The 13817-nt window shown below is 47.0% G+C and overlaps 1 protein-coding gene across 1 annotated transcript in view; it reads right to left on the minus strand.

Annotated features, from left to right (window-relative positions):
* Positions 1-13817, minus strand: part of MAN1C1 (mannosidase alpha class 1C member 1) — a 210370-nt gene that overhangs the window by 51681 nt on the left and 144872 nt on the right. Inside the window, exons 3-4 of the mRNA XM_020983147.2 lie at positions 8171-8286; positions 4971-5051 (exon numbers count right to left, since the gene is read on the minus strand). Coding sequence (XP_020838806.1) covers positions 4971-5051; positions 8171-8286 — 197 coding nt within the window. The remainder of the gene's footprint in view (positions 1-4970; positions 5052-8170; positions 8287-13817) is intronic.

Below are 13817 nucleotides of genomic sequence, written 5' to 3' on the forward strand. Positions count from 1 at the left end.
CCAGAACCCAAGCCCCCAGCTTGCAATCTCAGCAGACACACACAGGCTTACTATGCAGGAAGAGCAAAGTGTCCCTGAATATTGCAGGCTGGAGTTCTCTCAAAGATGGAACATCTCAGCACTCTCCACCAGGGGGAGAGGCTCAGCCTTCTAGAGCCATTACTGAAAGGGCTCCCAGGCTGATTCTTACCATCCCCGTGGGCAGCCCCTTCTGAAAAGTGGAACACCCAGTGTCCATCTTTGTCTGAAGCTAGGCTGCAGGGGAGCTGCAAGCATGGGTGTGGCCTGAGAAGAGTATTATAGTTAATAGTAATAACAATAATAATTTATATAGTATTTACTATGTGCCAGGCACTGTGCTAAGTATTTTACAATTATTATTTCATTTGATCCTCGCATCAACCAGGGGAGGTAGGTGCCGTTATTATAATCCCCATTTTACAGATGAGGAAACTGAGGCAAATGGCGGTTAAGTTACTTGCTCAGGGTCACGCATTGAGTGTCTGAGGCCATATTTGAGCTCAGGTCCTTCCTGACACCAGAGTTGGTATTCTATCCACTGTGCCACCTAGTTGGCCCTGGGACCCTACATTTTGAAAACCAGTCATTCTGATGGAGGCTTGGGTGCTTGTACTCGGACCCCACTTCTAAGATCATATTTCTCCCTAGCCTCAAGGCACTATCCCTGACAGTTTCCCTCCAGCCCAAAGACCCTATCTCTAGCAATAACTCATGAGTGAGCCCAGTCAGGCAAACTCTCTCTCCCTGTTACAAGAACAAGCTGACCTCTGTAGAATTGTCCTTGTATGAACAGGACTGTCTCGTACCAGCAGAACCATCATATACTGATGTCCACAGTTACGGTATACAATCCAGAGGTCAAGCTATAGACATCAACTCCCAAAACTCTCTTGTTACAGAAATAATAGACCAAAATATACCCTTTAGGAATCCTCTCTCCCTCCTCCCCCTGTTTCCAGTCGTGAATGAAGTAATTGTACACCATCACCTAATTAGCATACTTGCAACATAATTCACTACTTTTCCTATATAAGCTTTAGCATTATTCCTGTTAGGTTGCAAGTTCCCTAAGGAGCTCTGCCCACCATGGCAGGTTCCTTGAGAATCCTTGCCCACTCTATAGCATAACAATAAATCTTTTTTTTTTTTAAGGCAGTTGGGGTTAAGTGACTTACCCAGGGTCACACAGCTAGTAAGTGTCAAGTATTTGTTCTGAGGCCGGATTTGAGCTCAGGTCCTCCTGACTTCAGGGCCAGTGCTCTATCCACTGCGCCACCTAGCTGCCCCAACAATAAATCTTTGCCACCTTGACTCAGAGAATGTTTGAGTCTATGAATTCATTCCAGACGACCCTGTCCTGTACTCTGGTCTTTGAGGGGGTCTCTTAACCTCTCAGACCTCAACAATTCCATCTATCTTGGATGTTATGAGTATTTGTGATGGCGAATTACCCAGGATCCCCCAGCTGGTAACAACCAAAGGCAGAGCTTGAGGGCAGGTCTTCCCAGATCTGAGGCCAGCTCTCTATCCAGTACACCTACATGTATTAAAAATACTGTTCTCTGAATATCCCTTCCCCTAGTCTGTCCTCTCTTCTATCTCTTCCCCCCTTGTCTTATCCCCTTCCCCTTCTGTTTTCCTGTAGGGCAGGACAGATGCCATCTTGGGGTGGGGGGAGGGGTGAGATGGGGTGAAAATTTGGAACTCAAAATCTTGTGGAAGTAATGTTGAAAACTGAAAATAAATAAATTTATATAAAATAAAATAAAAACAAAGTTAAAAATATACTGTTCTCATGGTTTTTGAAGCAATGTTACATCTGGACAACAGTCCAGATCTGCGATAAAGTACACTTTTATTGGATGAGTTCTCCAGGATATTTTGAAGACTGCTGCTATAATTATAACTGTCATCGGCAGTCCTTTTGAAGTAGGCAGTGCAAAGAGTGATATCCCCATTTCACAGAGAACAAAACTGAGGCATGGAGGCGAAGTGACTTGATTGCCTATGGTCATAGAGTGGGTAGGGAACAGAGATAGGCTAGGAATCTTTGCAGCCCTCCTTTATTACGGGTCTGTTGGGAGCAAAGAGCTTTGTAATCTATAAGTTGCTACAGAAACCTGAGGGGCTTCTCATATTCCCAATGAGTTTTGGCCCCTGGTTTGTGGCACCCAGGCCTCCCTTCTGAAGAGCACCCTAGGGAGCCAGGGCTTTGCCTCGTTCAAATCACTGACACTCTCAGAAAGGCGGAGGGCAGGGAAGGACAGAGTTGATCAAGTAACCCAGTCAGTTGGCCCTGAGTCTACTTTTGAAATTCCCCATTTCCTCCTGGCACATCCAGGCCATTAACTGGGCAGGTGGCCAGGCAGGTGCCTCTCCCACCCCTCATTTGTCAGTCATCAGGAGGCAGGGGAAATTCCACTTTCAGGTGCCCTGAAGCCTGGCGCTCCCATCAAGAATCATTTGGGGACAAATTGGTACAAGCAGTCATTCCTTCTCTGAAGATTGCATTTGATCAAGAGAAGCCTGTTCATGACTTAGGAGAAAAAGCCCAGCAGCTTTTACCTCCCAAACTGATGCTGCGGCCCCGGCTGTCATAATAGTTCAGGGCAAGCAGGAAATGATTTTGTGGAGGACAGCTGTGTAGGTGAAGATTGATTTCTCTACAGCTTAACTGCCTTGGCCTCACTGCCCTTCCCAAGAAGCTGGGAAGTAATATTTGTCTCTGAGTGGGGAGGAGGTGGGGTAGAGTTGGGACTGGTTCTCTAGAGGGGCCAAAAAATTAGATTAGAAGCTGTAACACATGGGTGGGGAAGGGGCAAATGGGAACTACAGAATCCTAAGTGTCCAAAGGGACCTCATGATCATTGAGAGAAACCAGCTCAGAATCATAAACTGTTACAGTGAAAAATGGATCTGAGAGGGCAGTATGGCCTAATAGATAGAGCCCTGGAAAGACCTGGATTTGAATTCTACTCTTTTTTGGTGAGGCAATTGGGGTTAAGTGACTTGCCCAAGGTCACACAGCTAGTGAATGTTATGTGTCTGAGGCCAGATTTGGACTCGGATCCTCCTGACTCCAGGGCCAGTGCTCTATCCACTGTGCCACCTAGCTGCCCCTTGAATTCTACTGTAGATACTTTCTAGCTGTGTCACCTTGGGTAAGTCAATTCCTCCCTTCTAAGGGCTTCAATTTCCTCATCACACAAGGTGGTTGGACTTAATGCCTTCTAGGCCTTATGATCTGGAAATCAGCTCAGAGAATCACAGAAATGGAGGGTTGGCGGGGACCTTCCAGAGGGCAGAAGCGCTTTGGACTTGGAGTCCAAATGCTGCCCTAGTCACTGCCCTAGCTGGACAAGTCACTTCCCATGTCTGGGCCTCAGTTTCCTCATCTGTAAAATGAAGGGGCTGGACTTCATAAGGGCTGAGGAGCTTTCCAGCTCCCCTTTGGTGCTCCCTTCCACAAGTGGCCTCAGTGAGAGGGACCCAGCCCCCACTTACAGAACTCGCAGTACTTGTTGGCATCCAGCCTAAATCTCCTTCTCCTCGACTTCCCTTTGGGACTCCTGATCCTGCTCTCTGGGAACAAACAGAACAGGCCCGATCCTTCCTCCCCCCCCAGCCCTTCACATTCCTGAAGACAGCTTTCTCCTATTTCTCTGGGTCTTCTCATCTCCAAGATAAGACTGGCTCCAAGCCAATCCTCTGACTTGTCCTCAGACAGCATATATCGAAAACCGTTTCTGGTCCTGGCTGCCCTCCTCTGTTTGAAGTGCCCACCTCTGGATGTCGTCCACTTTATAAGTCCTTCTTAAAATGTGGCCCTTGGGAGTGAACAATGTACTCTCAGGGTGGTCTGACCAGAGCAGAGGGAAGGGAATAAACATTTACGTGGCACCCATTATGTGCCAGTCAGTGTACTAAACGCTTTACAATATTATACATCATTTGATCCTCATTTGATACCTGGGAGGTAAGTGCTATTATCATCCTCATCTCGTAGATGAGGAAACTGAGGCAAACAGATTAAGTGGCCTGCTCAGGGTCACACAGCTAGTAAGGGTCTGAGGCTGGATTTGAACTCAGGTCTTCCTGACTCCAGGCCCAGCCCTCTATCCTCAGTGCTACCAGTTGCCCCTGGAGGGCAGAGGGGCCATCACCTCTTTGTCCCTGGAAGTTATGCCTCTCCAATGCAGGACAAAATTACAGGACCTTTGTTAGGTGCCCCCATCCCACCACTGACTCATCCTGAGCTCACAGTTCACTCACACTCTTTAATCTTTATTTTGTTTTTAAACAAACTGCTGCCTAACCACACCTCCCTACACTGTATTTGTGAAGTCAGTCTTTTTCAACTCAAGTGTAAGATTTCTCCCTATTAGATTCTATTTTAGAAAAGCATAGAGCTGTATCAGATAGAGAGCAGGCCTCAGAGGGAAGAAGATCTGGGTGCAAATCCTGCCTCTTACGCAGACTCTCTGTATGACCTGGACCAAGCATGTAACTTCTTAGTGTCCTAAGGGACTGTTCCTTGGAAGGTCCTGATCTATGGTGATAGAGGGAATGTTTACAAGGACTTAGACCAATGGAATCATAGGCCCAGTTCAAAAATTTCATTTTATTTGATTCTGCTCAAAGCTCTAGCCTGTTTTCACTTCTCTGGGTTTCAGCTTACTTACTTCAAAGTAAGAGAGTTGAACTAGATGATCTCTAAGGACCATCCCAGCTTTGATATCCTATGTCCTTAAGATCTTCTCCAGCTCTGACATTCCATGTTCTAAGGGCCCTCCTAGCTCTGACATTCTGGGTTCTGAGGCCCCTCCCAGCTCTGACATTCTACGTTCTGGGGCCCCTGCCAGTTCTAACATTCTGTGTTCCAGCTCTTCAAGGCCCTCCCAGTTGTGGGAATCTGTAATCCCAAGCATCGAGGATCTTGACAATCCTACCTCTTCTCCGGTCAGGTAGTAGGCCGAAAGGAGTCCACCAATGTATCGAATGTTCACCTCAAATACTGAAGCATCTCCTTTCTGAAGCACAGGAGAAAAGATTGGGAAGGTACTTGGTGAATTTGGCAGCATGGCTGTGGTCAGGCCTCAAGGACAAGAGAGAAGTTAAACAAGTCCACAACCCCTCCTTCCCATCCCAAGCACACACACACACACACACACACACACACACACACACCCCTCTTCCCCAGACCAGATATCTATCCCAACTTGTTGACATTTCTTGGCATTTCTTACAGTATGACAGGCCTTAGAGAAGGAAGAAGGGAAGGCTCCATAGTCATCTGGTCCAAACCTTTCTTTTGACAGATGGTGAAATGGAGGACCAGACAAGGAAGCCTGAGGTCACACAGCAATGAAGCCGTAAAGCCGTAATTTGAATTCAGGCCTGCTGATGCCAAGATGAAGGCTCTTTCTAGTCTGCCCAGCTGCCTCAGAAGGCATACACCCAATACATAGTTGTGGGTTTTCATAACAGGAAAGAGTGGGGTTGGGGTCAGGCCCTGGCCTGGGAGGCTCACAGAAAATCCCATGCTGGTAGCTTGCCAGGTCAAAATGACTCTTGGCTCCTTCTCTAGGACACCTGCCAGGCACATCCAAACCGGCACATTCCTGCTCAGACCCCCTGCGCTGAGTGCTGGGCAAGGAGCGGGCTGCTTTTCTCTCCTACTAATTTGGACAGGCCTGGCAAGCTTACTCGGCAACAGCTTCCCTGGAGGGCAAACACAGCCCCCCTGAGTATTAGCAACACATGAGGTCACACCTCTGGAGCAGGAAGGGACCTCTTGTTAGTGACCAGCTGGTCCATCCCTCCTCATTTTACAGATGAGGAAACTGAGTCCCAGGGAGGTAAAGTGAATTTGCCCAAGGCCACACAGGCAGTGAGTGTCAGAGGCAGGATTTGAACCTAGGTGTTCCAGAGTCACCACTCTTCCCATTGTGTCAACCTCACCCCTTTAATTTTTATTATTATTGTTTATTTTTTTAATTTAATTTTAATTTTTAAAAATATATAACCCCTTAAGTTTGGAACCCTTTGTCACTGTTAAGAGTAGACAGGTCGGAGAGAGCAGCTTCAGAGAGAAGGTTAAAGGAGACAGGGATGAGAAATGAGGGGGTATGGGGGAAGCGAATGGCCCTTACCAGAGACTGGGCCTCAAAGGAAAGGGAGTGTGTTGCAATGGAAGGAATATGGGGCACAGTCTCAGGAGACCTGAGTTCCTGGTCTGACTCTATCAGAAACCAGCTGTGTGACCCTGTGTCCTTTCTTTGCCAAGAACCTCAGTTTCTCTGACTGTACAAGAGGAAGGTGTAATGCCTGCTTCACAGGCTTGGTGAGGAAAGAGCTTTACAAACTGGCAGTGAATGCTGAGGGGCAGAGTCAGAAAGAAGGGTTCAGGCCCTGCTTTGTCTCCTCTGGCTGTGTGCACCGAGCTGGGCTAGCCGACTTCTCAGTGCCCCAGGCCACACTGCAACTCTGCACACTGCAGAGCGGGCTCTGTCTGCATCGGAAGTTTTCTCCCTGGGAGTTTTTGGATCCATAAAATCACAGGTCCAATTAAAAAAAGGAAAAAAAAGGAAATCAGACTTTCTATTATGACTGCAGAAAGAACTGTGACCTTGGCTTGATTGTGGCTTCTGATACCAGATCACTGTGTGGGGATAATCACATTCCCACTCCCTGGCTCACAGGGTTACTGTGTGTGTGAGCGCACATGGCGGTGTATGTGTGTGTGTGTGTGTGTGTGTGTGTGTGTGTGTGTGTGTGTGTGTGTGTGTGTGTGTGTGTGTGTCAATTGTAAAGAACTACACAATAAGCTAGGTTTATTACATATATTTTGAGGGACAAAGGAGAAAGGAAGAAGAAGGAGGAAGGACAAAGGAAGGGAAAAAAAGGTAAAGAAGGGGAAGGGAAAAGGGAGGGGGGAGAACAAAGGAAAAGAAGGAAGAGGTGAAACAGGACGAGCTGGAACAAGAGACCCAGGCTCTCTTGGATGGTCTCAGTCTCCTGGCCTTAGACTCTCCCTCATCCTTGGTTTAATAAGGATGGTTTCCCTGAGACTGAAGCTGCAAACCCCAGCAGCTCTTCCCTCCATCTCTGGTGACATCTGATGCCTTTCCCCCTTGGCCTGCCCTTAGCTCTCATGATCAATTCTCTAAAAAAAAGGCAAGGTGCTATTCTGAGAAGAGGTCTCTAAACAAGAAAACTGGGAGGTGGGCCCGCAGGGCCAATAACAAGCAGTGGGGCTCCAGCTGATGTCTCGAACGGTGGGATTCTGGGGCTTTCTCAGGCTCTGCCTCCATCCTCCTTGCTCAAGGTAAGGAAGATGCTGCATGCCTGGGGAGTCACACATGATATTTCTCTCATTCATTTCACTCCCTTGCAGCCATCCGAAGTTGTACTGTAGGTGTTGGGGTTTGTAGAGGTCAAGCTGGGAAAATAGGAGTTGTATTCTTTGCTAAAAACAAGCTTAAAGCAAACAGATTTGATTCTCTCATACCAAAGGAAAGAGAACCAGTCTGGGAAAGAAAACCTGAGCTCAAGCTTTTGCCTCCGTGGCTCACTCTTCACGTGGCCTTGGTCAAACGCACTTGTCTCTGAGCTGGTTTTCTTCTCTTTAGAATGAAAGGGGTGGTCTAGAGGGGCTCTAAGATTTCTTTTAGCTCTCACATTCTACCTTCTAAAGTTCCTTCCATTTTTACATTCTGAATTTTAGTGTTCTATGTACCAAGGTCCCTTCCAGTACAAATGTTCTATGTTCTATGACATCTTCCAGCTCTGATATTCTGGTCTAATGCCCCTCCCAGATCTGACATTCTGTATTCTTAGGCCCATTTCAGATCTTACATTTTATATTCTAAAAGCCCTCCCATCTCTGACATTCAGTGTTCTAAGATCCCTCCCAGCACTGACATTCTGTGTTCTAGGGTCTCTCCCAGTCCTATGTTCTCAAGCCCATTCCAAATCTGACATTCTATGTTCTAAGGGCCCTTCCAGCTCTGACATACCATGTTCTAATGTCCCTCCCAAATCTGACATTTTGTGTTCTAAGGTCCCTCCCAGCCGTGATATTCTAGGTTCCAATGTTCTCTGTCCTAGGGCTCCTTCGAGCTTTGAAATACAAGGTTCTACAACTCACCACGTCCAATTCAAAGCTCTTCTCCACCCAGTTTTTGGCCTCTTGGAACTCATCCTCCAGCTCCATGATATACAGAGTGTCTAAGGCATCAATGATTGTGGCCCCACCAAGGCCTCCTGCAGGGACAAAAAAACAGCAACTTGACCAGGGTTCATTCCCTTTCTTTTCCAACCATATCTCTTTGGGAAAAAAATCCAAACTTTTTTTTTCACCCTTAAAAAAAGACAAGGGTGATCTTAATCTTCCTGTAGCAGCTGGCTCCCTTTGAAGCCAGAGGGAAGGTAGAGTCCACAATCCAAGCTATTACCCAAAGAACTCTTCTGAACTTTGCCCTGTTTAGAACATACAGGAGGGAATTTCTTTAGGGTACTTTAGTGGACAGATGGCAACTTCATAAGTTCCTGTCCCTTCTCTGGCCCCTCTGCCTCCTCTATTCAAGAACACACATTTATTAAGCACCTCCTGTGTGCCAGGTTCTGTGTTTAGTGCTAGGAAATGTAAAATAATGTAAGCTCCTGCCCTCAAGGGGCTTCCAATTTAACGGGGGCAGCTGTGACTTACACCAATAAGTTGCATGTGACAGACCCGAAGGAGAACAGACAAAATGTTCTAGGACGGCGTTAAGTGGAAGAGAGAACCCTAACATTCAACTAATAGGGCTGATGAGGGGGAGGGGAAGGATCAGGGATGTTTTTATGGAAGAGGCGGCCTCTGAGCTGGCCCAAGAAGGATTGCAACTCTATACACACCAAAATCCTAGAATGCCACACACTGTGCAGTGGAACTAGACCAAGGGGGTGGTGGGTGTATACAGCAGGGGGATAACTGTACAGTAGAGGTAACTGGTACCAAAAAAGGAGGAAGAAGAGTTCTGCGCAGGCATCCCTTCTGTGGAAGAGGGATGAAGACTTCTACATTGTTTCAGAGGGTTGGACTAGGACCAGTAGAAGGTAAGCTCCTTGAGGGTAGGCACTGTCTTTTTGCTTTTATTTGTATCCCCAGCACTCAGCACAGTGCCTGGCACACAATGAGCACTTAATTAGTACTTGCTTTCCTCCTTCTACATTGTTTCAGAGGGTTGTACTAGGACCAGTAGAAGGTAAGCTCCCTGAAGGCAGACCCCATTTTCTACCTCTTCTCTATATCTTACTATGTGCTTGTCGAATTGGATTGAATCTGTTAGAAATTAAAAGGAAGCAGACATTGGCTTGACATAGCAACAGTTAGAGGTGCCAGCGCGGAACTGGGCTGCCCCAGGAGGCGGTGAGTCACTATTACTAAACAGAGGCTAGCCTATCTTCAGGATCAGACAAAACACTGGACCAGATGACCCTTAGGGTTTTTTTCCAGTTCTGAGATTCTTTGCTTCATCAGAGAAATCTCAGCTCAAGCACCGTCTCCTACGAGAAGCCTTCCTTGATTCCTCCAGTGGCTAGGGCCACATGCCTCCCTGCCCCAATTATCTTGTACTTATTTCGCCAATACTAGGTGGTGCAGTAGATAGATCTTCTGGCCTGGAGTCCCTGAGTTCAAATCCAGCCTCAGACACTTCCTAGCTGTGCGACTCTGGGCAAGTCACTTAACCCTGTTTGCCTCAGTTTCCTCATCTGTAAAAGGAAATGTCAAACCACTGCAGTATCTTTGCCAAGAAAACCCCAAACAGGGCCAGGAAGAGTTGAACACGACTGAAACAACTCAACAGAAATAACAATGAAAAGATGGGCTCGGACTAGAGAACCGTAGGTCCCTTCTGCTTCTAAATCTGTAATCGTATGAGCTCTCATTTCTAGGGAAGTCTAAGATTTGCAAAATGCTTTCCTTACAACTGCCCTCTGACTTTAATTTTCCTCACTACTTATCTGTGAGGGAAAAAGAACAAGTATTATTCTAGTTTCCAGGGGCTGAGAGAGAGGAAGTGTCTTGCTCAAGGTTCCACAGCCAGTCAAGCGGCAGGTGGATTCCGAGTGACAGCAGCAGAGGCAGAGGCCGTGCCCGGTCCCATCCTCTGCAACCCTGGGGGACCAACCAGGAAATGACCTCTCACAGCAGCCATCCCCAGCTGAGGCGCCACGCTGTAAGGGCTTGTGCCCTTGCTGCCTGCCGTCCTTCTGTAAAAGGGTAGATTTCTCTTGGTAGGAGAAGGCTATTAGCAGTCTGGAACAAGAGGCAAAGAAGAGTGGAGCTGGGTGAAGGAGCGGGCAGCATGGAGAAACTGGGAAGCTTCCCAGACTCCTCTGAGTCAGGCCTTCCCCGTGTGGCTTCATTATTTCTCTTTTGGAGTGAATTCCCAGAATATTAAGTATTCCCATACTTAAAAGGTCAGTATGAAAACACATCCAAGAATTCAAATAGAAATGACTTTTAGGTGTTTGGATTATCTACCCTTATGGATTATCCACACTGTGGCCTCCCTTTATAGGTGTCCATCACACACAGAGCCCCGTTACAGCTCTAAATTTCCTTCCTCTCCATTACCTCTTCTACAACCCCTTCAGCCAATCCATCAACCACATCAGAGACCATGGCCTGGAGGAACTTCCATCCTGGTTTGTTTGGGGTTTTTTTGCCTTTTTGGTGAGGCAATCGGGGTTAAGTGACTTGCCCAGGGTCACACAGCTAGTAAGTGTCATGTGTCTGAGGCTGGATTTGAACTCAGGTCCTCCTGACTCCAAGGCTAGAGCTTGTCCACTATGCCACCTAGCTGCCCCAGGAACTTCCATCCTGGAGATCCACTGTCCTGTTCAGTGACTTCCTTTCCTTATCTATTCCTTTCCCTGTCCTCCCCCCAGTTTTGGAACCAGAAGCCATGATCAAGTCAGCTCTGCTTTGGTTCTTGGATGAGATGCCCCCACCCATTCAGCATCCCTGGAGCTTTAAGGACCAACGTGCCCCTCCCTGGCATCCCTCTCATGGGGTCACAAAGAGTCAGAGGGAGTCAGAGATACACCCACTAGAATTGTCCCGCAATGAAACTTGGGCCACTCTGTGAGGAAGTGAGCTCCCCATCACAGTGGGTATCCATACAGTCGCTGCATGACCACTTGTTGGGGATTTTGCAGAAGGAATCCTCGCTTCAGGAAGGGGCTGGATGGATGACCGCTAAGGTCCCTTCCACCTCTAACATTCCAAGATTGTAATCAGTGCATTAAAGTATCATATTTAATTCTGCCCTTTCAAAGCTGGGGGAGATGAGGTCTAGGAATGTTCAGTGGAATGTCAGGGTCAGAGATGAGTCAGCACTGGGTCTGTGCATCAGTCAGTTCTGCTGCCTCAGATAAAACAGAAATGGAAACAACTTGCAAATCCCTTTACCTCTCTGGGCCTCAGTTTCCTCATCTGAAAACAGAGAGGGATTAAAGTACATGGCTTCTGAGGGCCCTTCCAACTCTCCATCTGTCATCCTGTGATCCTAATTGATCTGTCAAACTCCTATTTTTCTTAGTCTCTGATAAGTCAAATACTAATGATTCACCTTGATTGGAAACCCAAACCACAAATTCTCATCCTGAGAGGTTAGCAGCATCAAGTCTTACAGCTTGAAGGAATCTCAGAAGTCATAGGATTTACCTCAGGTGGCTTTACCAGTCCCTTAGTCCAACTCCCTCATTTTACAGATAAAGAAACTGAGGCCCAGAGAGGCAAAGGGGACTTGCTCCAAGATGCAGAGTCAATAAGTAATAGAAGTGGGACTAAAGCCAGGTCATCAGACCCCAGGGGACTTGCTCCAAGATACAGAGTCAACAAGTAATAGAAGTGGCACTAAAGCCAGGTGGTCAGACCCCAGATCTACCACATTCTGTCTATTTCAAGTCATCTGGTCCAGTTGGGACCTGAACAAAAATTCCCCCATCAACATCCTTGATAACAGCCTTCCCTTTTCTGACATCCAGTAATGAAGAAATCACAAGGTATTTGGAATCGGGATCTTAAATAAATTCAGCTAGTCTATATTTGGTTCAGACCCTTCCTCATCCCTTACCTGGAATGACAGAGGTCATTCTCTTCCTAATTGATCTCTCTGCTTCCAGTCCCTCCCCTCTCACTCCATTCTTTCTTTAAACAGCTCTCAAAATAATCTTTCTAATATACAGGTCTGACCATCTCACCACCCCCTACCTCACTCAAAAACTTTGTGGCTCTTTTTGTCTCTAGATGAACTACAAATTACAAATCAGCCTGGCATTTAAGGTCCTCCACAATCTGGCTTGACTTGAGTAAGTGGGTGAAGGAATACATGAAAAAATGAATGCTTTTCACATAGTAGAATGTGACTCGAGGCTAGTTTTGGTATCCTGTGTGATGCCCAACTGGAATTTTTAAAAATACGAAGCCATATTCCCCTTAGGTCCCATGGGGGCTCAGAGAGCAGGGTCTTATGTTTCATTATAGAAAATCAGCAGGGGAGCTCTAGGCTATGCCAGACCCCAAGCTCTTGTCCTGATGGTGACCTGAGAACAGAATAAAGTCAGCAGGCAATGCCTCCTGTGCCATTTTCCCTTCTAAACAGCACCCTCGCAATGGATCTCTCTGTGATTCACAGTGGAAGAGAACCTGATAGATTAGTTGGCAAGACGTGCCCTCCCATTCTCATGTTCCTAATTGTCCCCGTGGTTGATCTGACAACATCTTGGTGGGATGTAGTCCAGGTATGCACTTAGAAATCCTTTCACTTGAGACAAAAGTTTACCCAGGGAGGCACATTAGGCATAAGAGGCCCAGGAGGTGTCTTGTCTAAATTCAACCGGCTTTCATTTGCTGACTGCCCCAGGAAACAAGTTCTCCTTTTTGTTTGTGAAATTTAAATGGGGTGTGAAATATCTGGGGTCTGGTGGGAGCTGAAGCAGTTTGAAGAGACCTGGGTGCCATAAATTCCTTGTGTTCTCCTGGACAAGTCATTTCTCTGCTTTGGCCGTGGTGTGTGTGTGTGTGTGTGTGTGTGTGTGTGTGTGTGTGTAGGACTGAAATATGTGGATTGTAAAATCCCTCCAAGGTCTAATGTTCTACGTCCTAAGGGTCTCCTTAGATCTGACATTCCAGGTTCTAAGGTCCTTTCCAGTTATGAAATTGTGTTCTAAGGCCCCTTTTGTCTCTGACTTTCTGGGTTCTAAGACCCCTCCCAGATCTGACATTCGGTTTTAAGGGATCTCTGACATTTTAAGTTCTAAGGTCCATTTAATCAGCCTCACTCTAAGAGAGAGCATGGGGCCATCTTCAGCCATCCTGATCTATATCTGGCCACTGGACCCAGAGGGCTCCAGAGGAGAAAGTGAGGCTGGTGACTCTGCACAGCCCTCCCTCACTTAAATCCGATTCACTTGCATGTTATGGCATCACCTCTACTATGTCACGGTCCTCTTCTAGAATGAAGGACAACCACCTACAACAATAATAATAAGGGCCATTCAAGCGCTGACATTCTATGTTCTAAAGGCCCCTCCTAGTTCTGACATTCCTTGTTCCAGGTCTCCTCCCAGACCTGACATTTTGGGTTCTAAGATCCCTCCCACCTGTGACATTCTGTATTCTAAGGGCCCTCCCAGTTCTGAGGCCCCTCTCAGCTTTGATGTTCTCTGTTCTAAGGCCCTTCCCAGCTGTGACATTCTATATTCTAAGGACCCTTCCAGTTCTGACATCCTGTGTTCTAAAA

The sequence above is a fragment of the Phascolarctos cinereus genome, unplaced genomic scaffold, assembly GCF_003287225.1.
Source record: "Phascolarctos cinereus isolate Bilbo 61053 unplaced genomic scaffold, phaCin_HiC Scaffold_726;HRSCAF=1367, whole genome shotgun sequence".
NCBI classification, from domain to species: Eukaryota; Metazoa; Chordata; class Mammalia; order Diprotodontia; family Phascolarctidae; genus Phascolarctos; species Phascolarctos cinereus.